This window comes from Myripristis murdjan, chromosome 12 (assembly GCF_902150065.1).
Source record: "Myripristis murdjan chromosome 12, fMyrMur1.1, whole genome shotgun sequence".
NCBI lineage: Eukaryota > Metazoa > Chordata > Actinopteri > Holocentriformes > Holocentridae > Myripristis > Myripristis murdjan.
Genome location: NC_043991.1, coordinates 30,120,865 through 30,143,040, shown reverse-complemented (window position 1 = coordinate 30,143,040; position 22,176 = coordinate 30,120,865). Strand labels below are relative to the sequence as shown.

Sequence of the window (22,176 nt, the reverse complement as noted above, 5' to 3'; positions counted from 1 at the left end):
GTTTGGTATCTCATGATAGTCAAACTGTGGTTATGTAACATAAATGGTGATAATTGGTTTCTGAAAAACCTGACAGACACATCGATAAAGCATTCACTAATTACATCTGAGGCGTGTAGCTCCATCTGGATTGATGTTTCCAGACCTTTACTAATGTAGATAAAATCTGTATTTACTTTTATAGATATGCACACACATATGTTTGATACAGAGTGGAGGATGCTGCATGGGAGACAGATAAAGCAACAGAAAGAGATCTAGGAAGAGAGGTATATAAAGGGACAAAAAGTCAAAACATAAAATCTATGTACCTGTGGGTAATTTAGTGGGTGGTGCGTTGCGAGCCCAGGCATATAGGATTGAGGCATCATCCTCACAAGTGCCCTGTGTACTCCCACAATCCCTAGAAAGACAGATTCTTTATTGTCATTACCACTCTGCTTATCGATGACCAGCTGAGGAAATTCATTGGGCTACAGAGGTATTCGGAAAACAAGACAAATAAAACCAATAATTCCTCCCTCAAGGGAGGAAACTCAGAATTTGGTGATGTTGTCCATGGGTTCCAGACTTCAGGCAGTCATAGACTGCAAAGGATTTTTCTCCAAATACTGAATACAGTCTTTATGATTATAGTTATGTATGTTTTGTATGGTTTGTCCAATTACTTGAGAATTGGATGGGCGTGACAATGTATAAAACTGGCTGTAATTCCTAAACGGTTAATGCTATATTAAAGTTGAAAGTCTGCACTGCAATCACATCTTGATTATTCCATTTCAAATCCACTGTGGTGGTGTACAAGGGCAAAATTATAAATATTGTGTCACTGTCCAAATATTTATGGACCTAACTGTAACTCATACAAGTATGAGTTTCTATGTGAACATAGGGGTATACTGAAGGATGAGACAGTGCTCTTAAAAGTGGTTCAACTATTGAGACAGGGTCTGAAATTACCACCTGGCAAGTATCAAATTCCAGCAATTGTTGTCTGTAGTTAACGTTGTAGTCACAAAAGATATTTGATAAAACACTTCAGTTACACAGTCTTTGCCTGTTCTCAGACAGTCTCTGCTATCTGCTTTATTCTCTTTCCAGCCATGGGATAATTAAATCAATTCAAAACAATGATTCTGTATCAAGAAGCCTCCAAACTGACAGCATCTGGACTTCCTGGATGGTTACACTGCACTAGGACAGATAGTGCAGGCAGCAGTGACATGGAGTGAGCCCTTACCAGTAGCTGTTGTAGGAGGCAGGAGTTTGGCAGCCATAGAGCAGCATGTGATGTGCTGTGTCCATACTGGCAACAGGTAGAAAGTCAACTAGGAAGGAAAAACACATCAACCACAAATCAGAATCTTGGACATTTGGCTAACTCTTATTAGACACCCCCCAAAAAGATATGGCCCTACCCTCATGGGTAGATTAAAGTACAGGTAGGTTAAAGTGAAGTTGGCTCTTCGTAACTGATATAATGAAAATGCTAAAATGAGGAAGAAAGAAATATGCTGAACCAATATCAGTTAGAGAGCAAATACTAACACACCCCAGAAAACACATCAGAAACCATCAATTTATGCTGTCATATATCTATAGATCATTAAGACAGACAGCACCAATCACAAACTACCCAATCTGTTTTCAAGGTGAGTGAGAATGGGCAAATCATTGGGACTATCTAGTTGGCACCTTTCTTCATCATTTGATGTTAAATACACTGGATCTATCCATGTCACAGCCTTTATAGGTGCAGTAACCAGGGTTAACATTGTTTGCTTTTGTGAACCCAGCTTATCAGTGAGCTTGTGCACACAAGGAGTGAAACGCAGTGCCTTGGCAACAGCTTGGACTGACTAGGAGGTGGAGTGCACCTGGCTACCTGTGCCAAACCAGGTTAAATAAAATGATGGTGATCTCATGCAAATGATACATATTTCATACTCATGGTACAATGCTGAAAAACTCAACACTACTCAACACTTGGAAAACTGTCAAAACTGAACTGAAATCTGACATTAGCAACAAGGTTAAGTGAGGTCCCACATTCAGTGTTCACTGCAAGAGTCAGGTGACCCTAACAATTGTCATTCACTCCTGGACTAAGATGATCCTAATGCCCCTCCTGGAATACCTGGAACTCTCCATCAGTCTGTCAGAAGTGAAGAAGCTTCCTGGATGAAGAGTGAAACATCTTCAAGAATCTACAAATAAAGTCCAGCTCATCTCAATTCAACTCCATTTATTAACTTATTCATGGCAATCCAGGCATATTAGGAGTCCGATTTGTTGAAGATGTATCAAATTTGTAGAAGAGGCCAAAAAAATGGGTTTTGGACAAATTCAAAATAGTTATGGCTTTACTCATAACTGCAGTGATGTGCTTTGTTTCATGAATTCAACTTAACTAAAGAAAGCCTAACTGAGGAAGACCGTATTTTAATGATACTAGCAACTTACAAACCCATAAGTCCAGGACACACTGAAAAACTCCAAATAACAAGTGCCAGTCAACTGAGCTGATCAATTTTCTTCTCTTCACATTCTTGCTAAGAATTGGCAATTAACATAATGCACAAGACAGTATGTAAAAAGTACAATGTAAGTAAGTACAATGTAAAAATGCATGCGTGGTGGACAACTGTCTCCAGTTGACTTCTGTGATCCAGGTAACAAAACAGACGCACTGAACCTTCATTTTCATGCTACTCTGAATTTGTTCAAGCTGTATATATATGTGTAATGATAATTGCATTGGCAGTGTCAGCATGAAGGTCTGTTGCTTGTCACTCTCTCTGGTTAGCTAGCTTGCTCGGTAGCTAGCACAATAGCAATAAAATTAGATATTCATTTGTCTCTTGTGCTGACTCACTAAGGCTAAACTGCCCTAAATACACTACAGTTGTCCCTCGCTATAACGCGGTTCACCTTTCGCGGCCTCGCAGTTTCACGGATTTTTTTTAGTGCAATTTTGCATGCTTTTTTTTTTACTGGACTTATTTTTCTACGAAGGTTTGAACTTTGAGAGTGTTTAACAAGAGAGAAAAGTGAGAAAATGTTAATGCCTGTCTGAGAAAAGTGTATAAAGTGTGTAGTGAGGGGTTTTACAGCCTTAAAACATCTAGAATAACTGTAAAAAATAAAGCTGACTACTTTGCGGATTTCGCCTATTGCGGGTTATTTTTAGAACGTAACTCCCGCGATTAACGAGGGACCAGGCCACTGGAAATTTAAAAAAAAAAATGTACATTTCTCCCTTATGTTATGTCAATAGTTTGCAAATATGTTTGGATACATATCTCAAAAACATGTTAAAAAAAAAAGAAAGAAAATGATTGTTAAAAACATTCCTTTTACTTGGATGAAAACACAGTAAATCTGTACAGATCCCTCTCTGTAAGGTAGGCTCTTTGCATGATTGACAGTATGGCTTGAGAAAGGGCACAATAATTAAGCAGCTGGTTGTTAGCTTTCTCAGTTAAAGGCATACAACATTAAGAATTTTTTTTTAAAAAGTCATTCAATATTTTATTAAGTACAATGACATCTAATTTTCATCTAGTTCTTGCCATTTTTATTCAATCCTAACGTTTGCTGATGAAATTGATATTGGAGGTAGATTCATAGACATACAGGAACCTCAGTAGATAAAATCTTGCAACTGATAAATGTCTAGGTGTAATCAAATTTCACATGACATGAATTGGTCCATGAAACAATACAAAGACAAAGCTCTGTCTCAAACCCTGTAAAGAGTCTGAGACAGGGAGTTATTTATTTTAATTTGGAGGTTCTCCAAATTAAAATAAATTAATTTGCCCTGGGAATTCTGGCAGCAGCATTTTCTGGAATAAAGAACACTGCTCTGTTTGAGTTAATAAGAATTAGTTCAGAGTATCTTACAAATAATTTATTGCAAAGAGAATACAGCTGACTGTGAATTCTAAAGAAAATGAAAAATTTTCAAAGAGTTTATACTCACCAACATAAGCATCTTGGATGGTCGGTACCGGAACCGCCATGCACAAATAAGAATCTGACTGAGAAAACAGAGAACAGGTTTGACATTTTAACAGGTTTTACAATGAATTCATTTTAAGACTGGCCTATATTTAGAAAGACGAATTTGCATATTGCAAATGAAAGTGCAACATAAGGGGCCATCAGCCTTCTGTTTGGCTGCAAAAGATGTATTTTTGATAACAAATGTAATGTAGATCAATCACATCTGGATGCAGTCTAAATACAAGTTGCATGAAATGTCAGGTGTCTTTCATGTGTGAGCCAGTCTACACAGACAGTGAAAATAGACAATACAGACATTATCTCCATAGTGGAAAAATACAGAAGACTAAAATAATAAAAGAAGAAAATAAGACTGTAAAATTGTTTGATCTGCTCAGGCAGGTCATTCCACTGTTTAGGTGCCATGATGGACTTTGCTTTGCATTGGTTTCTGTCTTTCCCACTTGGTCTCTCAGCTGTCTCTCTCATTTGCTCTCTCTCTCTCTCTCCCACACCAAAACAACCTGTTGGCTAGTGCAAATTCTCAAAAAGCTTCAGCATAATATTTCCATTATCATGCCTCACCTCTTATTAGCACAGAGTGAAATGCTCTTACTGAACTTAATATCCCTCTTACAGACAATTAGTGCTTCTATAGTGAGAAAATGGAAGCAAATGAATATGGGTTAACCAGTAATATACAAAGAGAGAGAAATATTCACAGAGAGAGAGAGAGAAAAATTCAATTCCTACAACCACTGGACCACTGCCACTTTTACATCATTTGAGCTGGTGGCGCTAGAGGGGGGGTCATAGCTCATAGCAACTTCACTAACAGTGGATGTCGGATGTCTGATGGAAATGGAAACACCAGAAAGGCCAGTTCCAGACAAATACTGATCTAAAGAGCTAGTGGTGCAGGAAATATATTGTATAATGTGGGGGACTTCATGCAATTACTGAACTGTCACGCAACCATTGTGTTTAATGAAACGCATTGCATGAAATAATGCAATGTGCTAAAATTGTTGGTGCCCTGGATACATTTGGATAAGGTCAAGATTGTACAATTTGTTACATCGTAACTGAGCCAAGAATTCCATGAAAAAAAACTTAATTTTTCAGAAAGAAAGAAAGAAATCACATCTCTGAGAAGATGCAGAAATCTCACGCTATACATGAATTATGCCTTTAAGTACTAAATTTTTCTTCACACAGGATTGGTATAAGCAGGGACATCAAAAAAGGGCAACCCTACTTCCAATCTGCATTCTAAGTAGGGTTGGGCATTGTTTGATTTTAACAATTCTGATTTCTATTCCAGTTCTTTGAGGGGCAGAGTCAAAACAGGTCACTTGTTTATTTCACAAGAAATTTTTATTTAAAAAGAATAATAAAAAAAAAAAAAAAAAAAAAAAAAAAATGAATGTATTGTTGCATACAGTGAGTGGGTTCAATTTGGTTTCTGTCATTAAGGATGAATGATTTGATAATAAATCCATTCCTGTGGGCCACTTAAATGATAACACGGCAAAACCAACTCATTTTTGCAGCTCATGTGGGTGTTAACGAGAGAGAAGTAGGAATGTCTGTGCATGGTGCTTAGTGCACTTGTGTAACTGCAACCAAACCCAAACCAAATAACATAACGTAACATAAATATACAAAACTCACACCTTTACTCGACTGTGATGAGGTGCTGGTTGTATTTAGCTCAGGAGAGACGGAGGGGGGTGAGGCAGGAGAGGGAGACCAACACAACACATCCAACACGGTACACTTGTTGATTTGTACACCATGCAGGTGAAGGTGTTTAGACATGTTACTGGGTCATCCTCCCTTACATCAAATGAGCTCAGCACAGGTGTTGCCCTGTGCTGTTGACCCAGCATTTTTCACAGTAAAATAAAGCCACACATTTGAGTGGCGGCTGCTGTAGTCCACGATTCAACCCGTCCAACTCTTGCAGGTGGATACTATGGCAGCCACTAGGGGAGCTGAAACTAGAAACTGACATGAGTGAAATTTGCTTAATAGGAACCAATCACCAGAACCGAAATAATCTAAACGATTCCTTTGGAATCCTTTGGAATTATTAAGAAACGGTTAGAAACGGTTCCAGTTTATAACCGATTTTCGATGCTCAACCCTAATTTTTAAGTTATTACAAGGTGCCTATCTCTCAACATTTGCAGTTTTTTGTGCACTAATAGAATTTTTTTTTTTTTTTTTTTTGCCATTTAAGAGTTTTTCCTAACAATTCTGGCTCCAATTTCATGTGCACTATTAGACATGTACATGGTCACACCCCTAAACAGAGGAGCTCTCGAACAGCTGCCCTCTGTGTGGGTGTGTGCATCTCTGAGGATGAGCCACAGGATAAGCCCCAGAGATACTAGATGATGTTAAGACTGAATACGCACACATGTATTTCCTGTTGCTCTGTGCCACTCAAATCATGCAAAACCCTACACTTACATCTGCCATCACTATCAATAAGATAACTTAGATAAGACAATCACTGAGTGTTCCCCAGTAATATCAGGCTCATTCAAATTAGACATTTTTGGGGCTGATAATTTAATAATTTTTCAATAATCAGTGTCATAAATTTGATTTGATGGCCAATGTGACGGGCAATGTGAGAACCACTCAGACAGTGCTTTGATATAGCCACCTCTCCATCTTAGTTTTGCCTAAAAACAAAAGGATTACAACTGTAGCTTCAGTTGTACTGGAATTTTTATTTAACTAAATATTATATTAAAGGGAAAAAACTTGTAACTGTCCAGTGAGTTTCTCTACTTGTAGATACTTGATGTTCAAGGTTAACTGTTGCATCTTGAAATCAAAGTTTTGTTTTGGGGAACTATTTATTTATTTTTTCTACTGGGAGTTCCACACACTTTACTTTTCAAGTAATGTTAATTAAAGCAATACTTCACTGCTGAAAAGATGGTCCTTTCATAAAACTGGGATGTCTGTGCAAAAGAAAGGCACAAATATTTTGGAAATTGGTGCTACATGACCAGAGAAAACACAGAAAAGGGGCTGTGGTATTTCTTTTGGCTCAAAAATAGAAAACCGACAACTACTAGAATACATTGTGCAGATAGCACTGCTGGGTAACAAACTTTTCACACCATAATGCTGTGATGCCAGTTTGTTGGGCTATAGTGGAATAAACAAGGGAGAGACAGTGAGAAATCTCTGGAGCAGGAGTCTCCAGTGGTCCCACATAAATTATGTAGAGCTCTTAGCTGTGTTTGTCAGCCTGAAGTGTTTTCTTCCATTTCTCAGTGGGCATCATGTTCTGGTGAGAACGGACAATATGACACAGTAGCTTATATCAACCGTCAGGAGCGTTTGCGTTCCCGTCAGTTCCACACGCTGGCACACAGACTGATATTACAGAGCAGCAAATGTCTCCTGTCTCTGAGAGAAACACACGTCCCGGGGGTTCTGAGTCTGAGGGCGGATCTGCTGTCCAGGGGTATGCTGCTATATGGGGGATGGAATCTGAATTCAGCTTTTGTGAGGCAAGTGTGGGTGTGCTATGGCCAGACTTCGACGGACCTGTTTGCATGAAGAGAAAATGCTCGGTATCAGCTTTAAGAAAGGAAAAAAAGTTTTTTTTCTGTCGATTGCCATGGCAACGATTGATGCTTCAAAGCATTTAGGTCAACCCTAGTAAACACTGTTCATTTGCATATACTAACAACACTGAACTGGTACAAAGCTGGTTGAAAATTTACTGCAAATGAATGTGGGCCTAAATATCTTGATCACTTATAACTGGCATGGCCTTGTAAAACTGATATTGGTCCATCCCTAATTTAAATGTAACATAAGTAGCAGGGTTATATTAAAAAAAATCACTACTGACTTGATTTACTACTAATTACTACTAAGCATTTGAAATGAGCTACCTTGGCAAATGCATTAATTTTATGTTATGTAATTTATTATGTGCTCCATGCTGTGAATCGAATTTCCCACCCAGTACATAAAAATAAACTGGGCTTAATCCCATGAAATACAAGCCTACAGGCATGGTAATCAGTGTTTTGACAATGAACATCATTTTGTTACTCTGTGTGCACAGTGGGAGCAAAATCAGTGTTAGAGGCACGTCAGCAGTATCCACAGACAAAGATTTAATATGGATTATTAAGAAAAAGAACTGAGCCATGTCTCCTCCCTGATGTTACATCACCGTGATCCCCCTCAGCAGAGATAACCCCCCTCACCACCATCACCATGGATGAATCATTGCCAGATGAGTCATCAACCTGCATGGAGAGCAGGAATAGCACTCACTCTCTAAATACAAACACACAGAGACTCACTCAGCCATAGCAGTAACGTGCAAGGAAGCATGTCCATAAAATAAAATTGCTTCCATTTAGAGCAGGTATTGTTACAGATCCTGATAACCACTAGAGCCAGCCTCTTACAATGCCAACAAAAAATGACAGATTCAGATTTCTTTACACCGGACCACACATCGCGGTATGCAGTACAAGCATAAGACAAAAAAAATGTTACAATGGTAAATTATGGAATAAATTAGAACAAACTAAATTGTTTAAAAAGGGATAAAACATTACTCAAAATAGCACCTAGTTTGCATCTTTGGTTTATAACACTTGTTTCTATACTCTGTAACTGTGTATTGTCTTTGTTTCTTTACATTCAAACAAGACACCAAATGGTTATCATTACCTAAATTACAAAACCTTATATTCTTTTCCAAGCCTCTGTTTATCTTGGTCATCTTAATATTAGAACCTCAAAAATCCTAGATAGCACAGCTATACCTCCTATGTTTACATTGTACTTTTCAAACATAAAGTCCTGCAAAACTCAAAATACAGACCACATACTGAATATTCTGGAGCTCATAATAGATTACTAGTAGATTAATTTTTGGGATGTATTGATGTATTTTCTATGTATGTGTGCATTTCTTTACTCTTCTGTTTCTGTTGTTTTATTGTTCTTTATGTCGGTGTATTTTGTTCCTTGTCTCCCTATTTTTTCTTATTCATTATTATACATGACATTTGACATTTTGAGTGTCGAGTCGAGTATCTTGGTAAGGTGTACTGCTGTATTGTTTTGTTTTGTTTGGGGTTTTTTACTAGTCACATGTATTGGCCTATTCAGCTACTGTTTTTCCACATTCATCTAATATCTGCTGAACAAATGTAACCCATGGGACACATGGGACACACACATTAAATTAACAGTTATACATTACTCAACTGAGCTTTGTTTCCTTCCCCTTCAACAAACTTCCCCAGTAAAGATGAATTGTGTTTTTAATACCAACACATAGTGGGTATCTCTCTAGCTCACCATTTATCTTATTATTGTCATATTATTAGGTTGTCATTTTAACTTTTAACATATACTTCAAACATTTTAGATGCAGCTTCTCTAAAATTTCTTTGCCCCATACGTCACATGCATAAAACATAATTGGTATCTCTAGCCCATCAAAAAGCTGCAGTCTAATATCTGCTGGTGAATCAAATTTCCTGCACTTACCCAATAAAGAAAACACAGTTCCAGAGGCCTGCTTATGAAGTTCCTCAATAGCAATCTTAAATGAGTCATTATAATTAAAGACAACACCCAGACATTTAAAACAGTGTACATGTTCTAGGTCCTTGCCATCACATACATATTTATACTTATCAACGTCAGCTTTATGATGACCAAATATTGCGACTTTAGTTGCGTCTTTTTATGTTCAACTTCCATTTCCTACAAAAGTTACAGATGCTCTGAGCAAAATAAAGTGTTGTATTATACTTTGCCTTATGTCACTTGTATGACTATGATGTTACTTTGCCCTCCACATATTTGGATGATTGCTTTCTGAAGTTTTTTTTTTTTTGTTGTGGCCATGGACAGAGTATCATGTGGGTACCATAAGTTTAATCTAACTATCTATCATGGCATCCTTAGAATTAACAGGCTCACATCCATTTTGTGCCAGATATTCATCAAAGTAATTTATGAATGAATAAACTACCATTGGGGATAGGTTTTCACCCTGTCTGACCCCATCAATTTAACAAAAAAATCTTATTTGGCTCCTTTAACAAAACTGCATATATATATATTGAACAATCTACTACTGACTGTCTACTTTTTGCAGTTTATGAGATTAATGAGATAGTTATGTCAGAATCTGGAGAAACTTATCGCATTAATTCAGAGAAACAGCAGATTTTTTTGTCCATGAAAAATTTTCTTGGAATTCTGAGCAAATTGTCTCATTAAGTCAGAAAAGGTTGTTTTTTTGTTTGTTTGTTTGTTTGTTTGTTTGTTTTAAATATACCTGCTTTTTAGCTCTACATTCAAATGAAACTTTACCTTAATGTGTTACCAGGAAAAATAATGTAATTACAACAACGTTACTTTGTAACATGTCACTCCCAACACTATATCTAAGAGCCATAACATCCATTGTTTCTACATGTATCCCTTGATTTGAGTTAGATCATCAAACATGCCAACACTATAATATTTACTTTTGTATGGTGGGATTTAAACTACCAAGAGCACCAGATCTTTCACTTCATTCAATAACCTTCAATTTACTTGAAAACACACATATATATCACTGTGGGCTGCTGTATAACTTATTCCCAATGGTCATGGCAATCATCAGTCTTCAAGCTTCAAATTAAACTTCACCAAGCTCATAAGGACATGATTTGGGTATAAAACAATTTAAAGCTTGGACATGCAAATTTTCTTCATAATTTTGACAAATCATCATAACACATAGAGTTTATGAGCCAAACTAAATGCGCTGAGAAAAAAATGCAGTCTTCTGAGACTGTAACAATCTCATTTGTTGAAATCCATCTTGATGTGTCTCAAACAACTAATCAACTAGAGGAAGCGTTGCTGCCTCACTCCAATCATGTCTTGTGCACACACTTAGCTTGAGCTCAGCTACAGAATGGCAGGTGCAAGCTCCTACCTCCCAACTGCATCAGCATCAGAGCCACTCGCACAAGCAACAACACACACGACAAAAGTCTTATGTGTCTGCAATGTTACCTAACTAATCTTAAAATTATAATTTCCAAACATGCAACAAAAAAAACCCCCAAAGTGTCATCACTGGTAAGTGCTGTTCTGGAAGTGACTAATCTAAATTGTTAAGTGTGAAATCTGATGTAAATGAAGGCAGCAATTTTGGCATGTTATTAAGCAATGCGTTGAATTATTACATTTTTATAAATAAATGTGTTGCATTCAAAATGTTCATTACCTAATGTGACAAATTATTACAAAATGTAGTTACTTAATAAAGGGAAAATGTATTACATTTTTAAATTGTTAGTAAATGTAGAAATATTACATTGCATTGTTACAGGTAATCAAGACCAAACAAAGATGAATGAATGCATTAGATAACTGACACAACTCTTACAAAAAATGCTCTCACATGAGGATTTTGTCTCCAATATCAAAAACTTGCCTTCTACAGATATGTGATGTACACCTGATTTTTGGATACAAACCCTGATCAGGGAACAGGGGTTAAAGATTGGCAGAGGATTAGGAACTCAAATGGGTTTGATGTGTCTAATTCAGGTTCACCTAACTCCAAAGAAGGTGTAATTATAACAAGTGTGTGAAGGATGCAGACTACAGTGTGTTCAGAGAAGCAGACTCACCCTGGTAGGAACAACACCAGGCATACGAATATCTATAGAGAAGTTGTGAGTGTTTGTCACAACCTGCTTGGTCCTCGACATGCAGTTATTAGGATCTGTCCGGGCATTGTCCTGATACCTTTAAGAGGAACAGAGAAGCAATATAAAGGCTACTCATTTATTATTTGTAACAACAGCAATAATTGTAGAGGTGTAGAGAGAGTAGTATTATAGCTATAGTTACATAGATATAAAAGAATAACAAATGAGGTTTTTTACCTTTTTGAACTGTGAAGAGGTTTTTCAATCTCCAGAGTCTGGCTGTGACAGATGAATGCTACGACCAGCAAGCAACACAGGACTCCCATGTCGCATATGGTTATCACAATGTCTCTGCTGTTGCTATCTGGGTGTTTCCCTCTACCCTGCCTGCTGATGTGAAGGTGAAGCCGGTAGCACCGTGCCAAAAGAAGAGCCAGGCAGCAGTGGCTGATTGTTTGTCAGCACTGACCTGGTCCAGAGGGAGTTGAGGCAGAGGCCAACAGAACCAAAGACAACCTCTCTTTGACCAGCTTTCCCAACCCTGGAAGATGAAGCCTCGCAGGGCTACAGCTACTGCTTCTGTCGTCCGTTCTAGGGGTTCAAGTGTAGACTCGAGCTGGAGCTCACTGTTTTCACTACCTCTCGTGTCTGAATGTGTTGTACGTGTCTGTTCCAGACACACTGGGTGGGATGTGAGAGGAGCCGATTTAAACCTTCTCTCATTTAGTCTCACTTAGTCTGGTTGAGGAAAGGGGATGTGAAAGGGGTAAAGAGGAAGAGGATGGCTGGTGGAATCTCTGTAGGCTCAGTCACTCCTTCAGCACCTCAGACAGCGATTCATTCATGTCTTCTTCATGCAGGCAGGATGGTGAAAACTTCTGTCATTCACAATCTGTAAAAATGAAAGAAAAATTGTTAGTTGAGAGTTTAATGTAATATGTTGACAAAACTAGCACTGACTTAGGACCCTGTGTGACAGCATGCTCTTTTCAGTGCAATTTTGTTTTCACTTCAGACTTCCCATGAAGTCACCGTTGCGACATGCAGACACACCAGTCGCGACAATCTACTCCCTGCAATACGGTGCACAACACCAACTTTTCACCATGCTGATGCTGGTTTAATGAAGACATTTTCAGAATCAAGTACTGATGTGTGGAAGCTGATGCAAATATAATTATTGACAAGGCAGCCTGTGAAGGGTGCTACACAGTTTTCTCCTGTGAAAATGCACAGTATGTCGTTGGTCTCTATTGTGTTCCATACATGACTGCTCAAATACATAATGTGACATGATTTTGCTTTGATCGGGAATATGTGTCATCACAACATATAGGAAAATTGCAGGTAACTTCACTGTAAACATGAGGATTGTACTGTACTTTAAACAAGAGATGGATGCAATCTTTTCTTTTCCCTGGGAATGAATGACTCATTTTGCAAAGAACTTAATTCCACTGTGACAGGACCAATTTAGGGACCAATTACTATCAGACAGTAGTCTGCAAACTGGGAAAGACAAATGATAAAGTGGGGGACATCATTCCTCCCTCAACCCAGATCTGGGACTTTGTGATGCTGAAAGGTTTCAAAGGGTTAAACTGTTTAGATGTCATACTTGTGCACTGACAAATCATGGTGAGATTAAACCAGAAAGAAGAAAATGATAATACAATCCCTCATACATTTTCTGCATTGTAACAATTTCTAATTAATAAATTATAGTGAAATTAAACTAACTAAACTAAAACCTCATTTTGCTGAGAACCCCCTGGAAAACCCCCTCGGAGTTCCCGGCCCCCAACTGTGGAAACCAACACATATTTACTGGGGTTATTCATTGATCTTCAGCATAAGAATGTTTACAAAAAATGTAATTATGTAGTAAACCATTAAAAGCAGTTAAGCAAAGTACACAGTGGCCTGTTGCTATGGATACTGTGCGTATCTCACTGCACTGTCAGATCAGATCACTCTCTGCAGCACTTTTTCTCTTTTGAAAAACACTACATGTGTTCACAGCCTTAATGAGCAGTTTCTAGCTCCTTTTCCTTAGTTTTGTTGTATTATGGACGATGGAGGCCCAGCAATCTGTAGATATCCATTCTATCCAATCTGCTGCTGATTTTACTGAGCAATTCCTCCTCTCTGAATGAAGGAATGTTAATCAGTGAAATCAACTGCTGTCAAATTTGGCTGGAATAAAAACCTGCAGCCTCCTGAACCTCAATTGACATCTGCTTAGAATCACTACTTTACAGGTGGGTATAAAGACAAAAATAAAATGAAGCCACCGGCTGCCATTAGTGGGACCAAAGCACAGTGAGAAAATAAACTTGCTCAATTACTATGGAAAATTCTACATCTCAAAGAATATTTGAAACGGTGCCTAACATAATGCTATTTGAAAAATTGCTAATTTGTCCTCATGGTGCTATTCACTAAATTTATTTTTTACTAAACCTTTATTTTGTGTGATTAGTCCCATTCAGATTTAAAAAAAAAAAAAAAAAAAAAAAAAAGAATCCTGGCCAAGAAGAGCAGCAGCATTTTAAAACAACATCAGCCACTGAGTACGAGCAAATAAACATTCACCTTACAATATTCAACAAATGTATTAAGATACACATTATACATCAATAAAATGTATCAAGCAAATACAGCCTAGGTTCCCATTCTCAGTGATACAACAATAATTTATCATGATTAAAAACCTCTTGCACTTTGGACCGCGCCCACAACATGACCAGAGATCCAGAGGTCCAGACATCATGCATCCCTTGAAAACATGGCACTAGTTCATTCAAGATTTGTTTGAAAATTTAGCAAAAGGCATAAAATCTCATGAGCAGAAGTGTGGCTGACAAAAATATATGGGGCTTGATCCAAGTAATTTCATGAAAACAAAAAAAAATTTGTCAACACATTATGGTGGGGGAGTTATCAGCCAAATCATACAAGTGGTTTTGTTTTTTACAATCTTAATAAATGTTAAGTTGTCAGTTGTGCACATGGTTTTGACAGTGACCTCAGAATTAACTTTCATATCATCATAGGTTCTCAGTAATCTGCATGGTGCTGTTCATCTTAATACAACAAAAAATCCTGAAAGAGTCTTGGAGTATCGACTGCCAAGAATATAATGGCACAAAATGAATTGGCATCATTTCATAACTGTATCAGCACTTGTTGTGTAAACCCCAGTTCCCTTTATTCAACAAGATAAAGTCCAGTTATCTGTCACAGAATCTCCTCTAATGCTGTTGTGTGCATGACTCACTGCTGAAGACATGATGCATGCAGTCCCTTACTGACAGTTTATGTGTTAAGACAGTTAACTATTTTTCTCTGTACAATCTCTGTTTGATTAAATAAAGCTCTGAATACAGCCTAAACCTTCATCAAATAGCATCCAACAAAAAGCCCTATAAAGGCTTCTGACAACAAAACCTGAAGTGCCACTCTGTGATTTCAAGGTTTATTTGCTAAGTGTTCCAAACCCTCCAGTGTTTCCTCTGTATTCAACTTTGTATTCATTTAGTTCCTTGTCAGCACTGACCAGGTCCAGAGGGAGTCGGTGGTAAGTTCCTTGCTGTGGTGGAACTTATCAAGACGGCAACAGAAAATGTAAAATGAAAATAAACCTTACCAAACTGAACTAAGTGTAGTCCAAATGCTTTAGAAGTAATGATTATATAGTAATTACAAATTCATGAAGCATTCCTGATTTTAACCCAATTTCCCCCTCAGAGATCGATAAATTATTTCTAATTTTAATTCTGATAATTAAAAACATTTTTAACACTAGAACCTCAACTTTGACCCAAACTGCAACAAATATGGCACAAAACAAGAATTATTGCCCAAAGCACCACAACTGCTTGAAACTGCAGAGGAAGAAATGTCCTCTCTTAGACAAAAAAAAATCATCCAGCAAGAATAAGGCAAACTCCGACTTCCTCGATTTCATAAAAGAACACGCAGACGTTTGCATACCTTTGCAGAGTAAATACCAACCATCCCATCACACCGGCTTTTTGCTATAGACAAACACACAAAGCCATTAAGCGGGAATCGTAACATAATGTGATTGCCAAAAGACACAAAAGCAGGAAAATGTATGGAGTAGAGACCGCAGCGCAGACCTTGGTGCTCTAGCTATGGAAATAGTGTTTGCTCTTTGACTAACCGGAAGAAATCACACATACATGTGCAAATGGGAAAACAAACCTTTTTGACACTGGAAACCATAGCCAGTGTGGAGATAAGTCTCCACACTGGCTCCAAAATTGTCTTTCATTTGGTGAGTAACTTAACTGTACAGACAATGAGAGATTGGTCAATGGCATTTTGCACTGTCTCTGGCGTTAGTGGGGCTATGCTAACAACACCCAACGTCCTGGGAGACAGGTACGGTTCTACATGGTCACTGAAGAATGCTTGGCAAATTTATGTCAGCATTACTTCTGATCAAAATAAAATTGGGAAATGAAAAACTAATCTGCTCCAGGCTGCTTCCACCCTCCAGGGTGAAGGGTCAAAGCTCGGGGAAATCCACTACGACAGCCGGCTGACAGTTGCTCGGTGCCGGCTGTGAGTAGGCTGCGGCACTGCTGTTGGGGATTCCACCATGTTTAAAGGACCATACCAGTGATTTTGCAGGTTTAGTTTAATAGCTACAAAATTCATGGACTTCATGTTTCTGTTAATCTTTTCCCAAAGCAAGCAATCATATTTTAGAATTCTGATATTACACTTCAATATGAAAATTAACTTTCAGAGACTTCAGACTGTCTTCACACCAGTATTCCATCACCATAACAAAGTTGTCCGCATTAGTTTTCCCAAGAGCAGCAGCACTGTTTTGCAACTGTGTTTTGAAGTTTTGAAACTGGGTGGAGTGAAATGGTCCCTTGAGAAACAGTCTCTTTACACAGCCAATTATCAGTTCCATGGTTTATGAGTGGTAACGACTTGTTCACCAGCTTATAATGTTCGTCACTGTAGGCAAACATTTTTAAGTGTTGTGTTTCAACCAAAAATTCAAATTTGAAAATTGTGGAATTCTGATTATGTGCTGTGAAATTTTCAGTAACCCTGTATGATTTGCAAAATCGTGTGTTGTAATGTGAAAAGTACGTCAACTGTAGTGAGTGGTCCCAAACATTCAAAATCACTGGTACAATCTTTTAAAGCTTCAGGAATGGAAAGTGAGTGACAGAGGGGCAGATAAACAGTGACAGAGGCTCAGGTGCCATGCTGGACGCCTGTGACTGGTGCTTCACATAAAGACGACTTGAAGCAATCGTTCATATAGTCTAGTGTTGTTACAGCTTAGTTAGCAGGCTGGTCAGCTAAAGTTAGCCAACATCTCCAAGCATTTCACTTACACTTTCTCTCAAGCTATCACATCAATTTCTCTAGTCCTGCCACAGGATTGCCAGTTTGTGTCATGTGTGTGCCTGTTGCCCATTCTTGGCAGTTACCACACGATTGGCTATTTGTGCATAAAAAAAAAAATCAAAACTAGGTGACTTAAGGAATCCATTGGTTCTAAGCATGTCATCAGAAAGGCGGCAAAATATTGCTCCAAAGTTAGGCTAAATATTGGTGAGGGAAAAACTGTAATATTCAGCGGGGTCCCTTGACCTCTGACTTCTGAATGAAAATGGGTTCTCTCGGCAGCCACGGCTCTCCCCTTTGCAGACATGCCCACTTTATGCTAATCCCATGTAGTTTGGAGCACAAGCCATGCAGGTTTTTGCATGCAGTGCTAAAGCTGAGCAATATATCATTATCATATATTTATCCAGATATGAACATGCGAGATATCAATACCTCAAAAGACAACAATATGGAAGATATCAAATGTAGGGTTAGGGTTAGCCTAGACACAGATTGGTCTATTATAGTTTATAAAATACTTTACGCCCATGTAGTATTATTGTGCAGTTTTCTGAAGAATGCTTAATTTTCACTGTTGCTACACTTAAAATTGCAAATAAATGTGAAGACATAGCCATACTGTACATCATATTGCTATCAGGATATTTGGCATAAACAGACACATGAAATTTTGTTCATATTGTGCAGCCCTATGCAGTCCAAATGTGTTCTTGTGGCCTGTTGTAAAATGGTGTGTTTGTGCAGACTGGGGCCTAAACAGTCTTGGAGTTGCATCAAATTGGCTTTGACTGGAAAGCTGAGACTCTTGTGGATTCAGTGAGCCACATTTGATTCATGTGGGATGATGTTAGCCCCCACAGCAGCCATTTCATTGTAGTGAGAGCATTTTTTGTGGAAACCTGATGTCACTGTATAAAGTAACCCATTGTGACGTCTAGAATAATCACAGCTTCATGAAACTTTAGATCCACAAACTAGAGGAGAATTTTAAAAACAAGACAATAAATTGGAATATCACATTGCAGTACTTGTAGAATTGCAATACATACTGAATCAAATATTGAATTGAGATAAGCATATCAGTCCTAGTAAGTACCAAAAAGTAAGAGTCACTTTTTTTCCATTTTCAGCACTGTTTGCTGGGATGCTGGGATATCACACTGCATCCAGCTGTGCCAGCTGCTGTGCTGTGGTAGTTCTCAGTGGAACAGCTGATCAGCACCAACTGAGGCAGGGGTAATAGAGGGAGATGTGGATGGAGATAATGATGAAAACAGAGGGAGCCCCCCTTAAAACAAAATGTGTTGTATTATTGTGCGATTGTGTGAATCCTGCTTGTTGCTCATAATGGCACTCCACTGTTGACGAGTACGGACAACAGGACGTGTCACAGATAGGGAATGGCCGTTTCCTTTCCTTTTCGCTGTCCCCGCACAGGCGTTACCAGTAAACAAACAGCAGGACCGAGATAATAGCCAGCTAGTTAGATGGAGCTCATTAATTTGTTCGTGTGTCGTGCCGGCGTCGGTGTATTAGAGTGTTTGTCTTGAACCAGGTGCCATTTTCCAGTGGTGCAATAACGTTACATCCCAACAACAGCGACCGGAGCGTCTTGACGTTACAGCTTAATAGCTTCAAAGGCAAGTCATCCCCCCAAACACCTACGCAGCTGCCATTCTTGGATAGCTACGATGAAACGACTACGTTTCCTACAGACCGACAGGTGTGACGCTGTAAGAACAGCGTACGTTGCTGCATTTGGTTCCACAGTTTGATATCAAACTGTCTTCTGGCCACAGTCTGATGCTTTCTATGTAGCCGTCAAACTTCATTAAGCTAGCTAGCCTAATACATAGGTGAGAGCTTTGGCAGATATGCATAGAATAGCATCGGCACGCTTAAACGAAACAAAAAGACGATTTATTCATTCGAAGACGCCCGATATATACGATAACTTGCTGTTTTGTGCTGTTATATTTAAAAATAAAATGATAAAAGGGGTTACATACCTTTTTAATCCGCAGCTGGACATCGGTCAAGACACCAGAGACAAATCCGCAATACCAACATCAAGTTGTCAGCCGAATGTAAAACAGCGCTTCCGGCAGGACTTTCCAAATAAAAGCCTCATGTTCATGCAACCCGTGTGAATGAACCGTGAGATCTGTCACGTTTGCCCTTGTTTTCCTCACAGCATTCATTCTTACTCATAAGGTCGATGCAAGGTATTATGTGCATTTTAACCAATTCCTAGGGTTCAAAAGTTGATGGAGATCCAGTATACTACCTTGTGTCAAGTTAGCCAAACACACACACCAACACGCGCGCGCGCGCGCGCGCACGCCCAGTACATATTGGGAAATAGCTTAACCGTTTGAACCCTGAACACACTCACTTAATTTCTTTTCCTGTCTCTCTCTAGCGTGTAATAAGTAAATAGAATGTTATATTATTTACAAAATAACAATTACAAGAAAACTATAGTTGTAATATGAAATTATTTTATCTTAATATTTCTCATGAAGCTTAAAAGCTCTGTATCAAGGTCAAACCATCAGATGGAAGAAATGAGAGCCCTGTTTGCATGTTTGCACTAGAGATTTTTCAGAATCTGTCAGTGGCTTGTCTGAGAGGTAAACCACTGTGCTGTCTGCTTGGCATTCTTCTCACTGCTTCACTCCTCAGCTTTCTTTCTTCCCCCTCTTTCTTTTCTTGTGCCTAAAAACTACAAGAGGAGGAGGCGTACTGCCAAATCAACAGGGACTGTGTGTGTGTGTGTGTGTGTGTGTGTGTGTGTGTGCGTGCGTGCGTGTGTTAAATAGCCTGTTGCTTCACAACTGTAAAAAATGACATGTAAATAAGTCATTGGTGAAAGGTGTGTGTGTGTGTGTGTGGTGGTGGGGGGGGGGGGGGGGGGGGGGGGGGGGGGGGCGTGAAGGTATGAGTCAAGGACCAACTTCTTGAATGTAATATTATATTTTGAAGCTGTTAATTCAATAAAGCTTAAAGTAAAGAAAAAAAACCCAATACTGCCTCCTGCTGGACATTTTATTTTATTTTATGTTTTAAATACGCTTACTGTTGAAGGATCCATCTCAGAGAGATCAAAGTTTAACGTCTAGTTAATAATAATAATGGGTTCCCTTGTCTTTTTATTTGTATCCCTTATATTAACAACAACAACAACAACAACAACAACAACAACAACAACAACAACAACAACAACAACAGCAGCAAGACAAAGTCATTAGGATAAGAGAAAATCTCAAATTAAAATCACACTGTAAAAATGCCTTATTTCTGCAGGACAGGACTAAAGCCAGAGCCCAGGGCCTGGTTTCATTCCATTTTTTCATACTGGCTCCACACGTTATCAAACCTCATCAATTTTCAAAAATGACACTAAAACCAAATGCATTGGTTACAGATTTATTTTTTTTACAATTGTAACCCTAACCCATGGAATAATATAAATCATAGTTAATATTACCAAAATAAAAAATAACTATACTCACAATACACAAATTCAGATCAGTTATAATGAGAATATGATGGAGCTGATGAGTAACATTTTGCAACTCTGTGTGTGTGTGTGTGTGTGTGTGTGTGTGTGTGTGTGTGTGTGTGACAGTGAACAGATACTGTGCACACTAGTGGCCATCTTATTGCCAGTTTGTCACCATGTCTTCATTTTTATTTGTTTTCCCAAGAACTGACAATTACTTTTCAACCTCAAACACACCGTGGACATGAATCCCTTTTTTCCATAACTTTTCCTATAAATCTTTCTATGTACATATTCCTATATTTTCCTATCATGAAACTGTTATTTTACAATCTTGAGCATGTGTAACACTTTTTTGAAGGCGTTTACTAATTTGGGAAAAATCTGTGAAATAACCCGATTACCAGCTGTACAACAGTATTTTGAGTCAAAATACTGTTGTAAAAATGTCAAAATTTCTGACATTTTTAAAAAGGTAAATGTTTTATGGGTGGTATATTGTTTTATTACAGTAAATAATGATTAAATATTCAACTTTTTTGTAAAGCTTAAAAAAATGTTAAGTTTAAAAATTATACTGTATAACATAACTCAACTAATACCAGTGCTCTTTTCTACAGTGTTAAGACTATGTATTTGTATTACAGCAGGATTCAAGGAATATCAAAATGCAAGTAGTGCCTAAAACACGCCATGAATAAGAATCCCTATTTTCCATGACTCTTCCATCATGCTGGAACTATACACAGCTGATTTTTTTTTTTTTTTTTTTTAATCTCACTTTAAAAACTACAGTCTGCTGCCAATATTATAGAATATTATGTTCCATTACTGTGACTAATTGCATCATGAGCGATAGAGATAATCATTAATCTTATATGTCTAAAGCTTAAAATTGATTTTTTTTAAATGTAAACTGATCTAATGTGCAATAAACATTTCAAACTGACAGCTGTCTCATGTGCATAGATTCAGTGCTCTAAAAAAATAATTAAAAAAAGAACTTCCACTCACAAAAAAAGACATGCAGTGGATTTATTCTGACCTGAGAATTCACGCTGTGTAATATCAAAATGTGAGGAGAAAAGCAGCTGTTCAGAGAAATGACTGATAGCACATAAAGGTGGTAACGTTCTGTGAGTAACAAACTCAGTAACAAACTAAACTGTGAATAACAAACTAATAGGCAGACAGATAGATGTACTTTATTGATGCCAAACTGGTAAACTCTAGTGTTCCAGCAGCAGGCTGTCCACACATTGCACAGGAACAATGGTAGGCTGCACAAAATCTACCTCACAACATCAGCAAAAACATATAATGAATAATCATCAAATCAATACAAAGAATATAAGAAAAAGAAAACCCTTTGCATTACCCTATAAAAATAAAATATACTAAAATATATCTATAGAGTATCTATAGTACTTTCACCCTACCCTAACCCTAAAAACCTACACAAACAAGACACAAATATACAAGAAAAAAAACACACACACACACATACACACACACACACACACACACAAT

At 38.0% G+C, this 22,176-nt stretch overlaps 1 protein-coding gene across 3 annotated transcripts in view; it reads right to left on the bottom strand.

Annotated features, from left to right (window-relative positions):
* Window positions 1-19,241, bottom strand: part of pam (peptidylglycine alpha-amidating monooxygenase) — a 46,417-nt gene extending 27,176 nt beyond the window's left edge. For all 3 annotated transcript variants that reach the window (XM_030065231.1, XM_030065232.1, XM_030065233.1), the window contains exons 1-6: window positions 19,151-19,241; window positions 11,973-12,627; window positions 11,715-11,832; window positions 3,986-4,043; window positions 1,241-1,328; window positions 312-403 (exon numbers count right to left, since the gene is read on the bottom strand). In XM_030065231.1, coding sequence (XP_029921091.1) covers window positions 312-403; window positions 1,241-1,328; window positions 3,986-4,043; window positions 11,715-11,832; window positions 11,973-12,061 — 445 coding nt within the window. In that variant the 5' untranslated portion in view covers window positions 12,062-12,627; window positions 19,151-19,241. The remainder of the gene's footprint in view (window positions 1-311; window positions 404-1,240; window positions 1,329-3,985; window positions 4,044-11,714; window positions 11,833-11,972; window positions 12,628-19,150) is intronic.
* Between the last annotated feature and the right edge of the window lie 2,935 nt (window positions 19,242-22,176).